General features: G+C 33.4%; 1 protein-coding gene across 1 annotated transcript in view; it reads right to left on the bottom strand.

The window, feature by feature from the left end:
* RPGRIP1L (RPGRIP1-like) overlaps positions 1 to 1,892 on the bottom strand; it is a 121,361-nt gene that overhangs the window by 17,390 nt on the left and 102,079 nt on the right. Inside the window, 1 exon segment of the mRNA XM_012652658.1 lies at positions 1,007 to 1,190. Within this exon segment, the coding sequence (XP_012508112.1) occupies positions 1,007 to 1,190 (184 nt within the window).

Genomic DNA, 1,892 nt, shown 5'->3' with positions numbered 1-1,892 from the left:
CTAGCCACAAGACCAGATCTCTGGATATTCAAGCTTACTGTCTTGAGCAATGGAACATATTTCTAAAAATGCCAGATGCCAAAAAAAAAAAAAAAAAGGTAACCATGAGCATTTGTAATCCTGCTGATATAACAGCATGATTATCCATGTTGATTAAAATGCAATTTCTAAGATTGGTGGTAAAAAAATATTGTGTTCAATTAGCATAAGATGGCCTATTCTGCTAAAGATAACATGACATTCCATCTTTATGGTTTGTTTTAACGTAGGGCTCTAGAAGAACTTACTAAGCAGTTTTAAATTAGGGTCATGGTGGCCTGATACATTTTTTATTCTTCTCTAATTAGATAATGATGATCACACAGTATTCTTAAAAATTCCTTAAAGTTGATTAAGAATTTACAGGGTGACTATTGGGTCTGTGCTGCTCCACACTTACACGTCTATGGGCTGACAGATCAAGCCCTAACAGAGAAAACCTGCCTGCTGCTATAAATGGATGTGTGGGCTATATGACGAAATGGCATTCCAAGAATTTCTGCTTCACCCAATTAAAATCCTGAACCTCTAGACACTAAGAGAGATATATGCATACATTGTAAAAACATCCATGTGATGACATTGATCAGAAAGATAGAGAAAAATTAGGGCATTGAATGGTTTGAATCACATGATTAAAATACTATTACTTTGTTTTCATTTGAAATTTCATATATTTCAATTAAATTCAATTGCAGACCTAGGTGGCATTTTTCTATTGATATCACTGTATAGCAGGAACATTTAGAAACATTGTTTTCCCATTTTTTTCCTCTTTAGTATTACTTTGGCTTTATTTTCTTAATCTTTATGCCACATGTTTGACTTTTATTAATCTATTCTGACAAGACTTACATGAGTTTATGTGAACATTAGAGAATTAAAATTTCTCCTTGTTCCTTCAACTTCCCTCAAAGATAAAAAAGGACAAACGTAAGAGTCTATATTACAAAGGAATCATACATACCATTGCTATAGTTATAGTAGACCCACTGCCCACTCTTGGGTTTGGGAAGTGACACGGGTGTCTCCTCAGCAGGGAGGCTATAGAATCGGCACTCAACGAAGAGCCGTTGGATAGTGTCATCCATGGTTATTGGAGAATCATTAAGGCTTAGAGCTATGATCTCAATCCGAATTTTTTCTGATGGCTGTTTAAAGAACAAAACAAAAAAACAACAAAGACATGAAACAAACAAAAAGATCCTTTATTATTTTCCACTATCAATTTTGAATAAAACGCGAAGGCCAATGGGTTTCTTTTCTTGAACACAAACTACACGACTGTGTTACACATGATAGATTATTCATGACAGAGAGAGAGAGAATGAGATTCTAATGCCCCAGGGTCTGAAGTTAACAGTGTCATGGCAATAGTCTCCTGATTTACATTTGAGGCTATAAATACCCCACTAGTAGTCTATCAGGAGTGAAGATTATGAGATCTTCATCTCTGATTGCCTTCAGAATGACAAGTATCAGTTGGCTCTGTTTCAAACTATGTAATGAAGTACATGTTTATCACTGCTTTTATTTAATCTACAGTACCTGAGAAAGTTTCAGTTATTCAGAGATCAAAGCCTGTTGAACACTTTATAGGTATTATGGTAATATATGTAGCTGTATGAATCTGTATTAACTAGAGCAGAAACTACAGTTCATTCTCTCATATATTCTGCCCGAACATATTTCATTCAATAAGTAATACATTTTCAAACAAAAGAAACAAAATATTACATCTAATTTAACAAGAATATTTTTCTCATAATTTATTTTTTACTTTAGTTTTACAGAATTAACAACTAAAATGATATTTGTTTGCTTGAATTTCACTTTAATCATTGTTTAGGTTT

The sequence above is a fragment of the Propithecus coquereli genome, unplaced genomic scaffold (genome assembly GCF_000956105.1).
Source record: "Propithecus coquereli isolate 6110/MARCELLA unplaced genomic scaffold, Pcoq_1.0 Scaffold395, whole genome shotgun sequence".
In the NCBI taxonomy this organism is placed as follows: Eukaryota; Metazoa; Chordata; class Mammalia; order Primates; family Indriidae; genus Propithecus; species Propithecus coquereli.
Note: the sequence above shows the minus strand (reverse complement) of the source record. Positions and strands in the feature narration are given on the sequence as shown.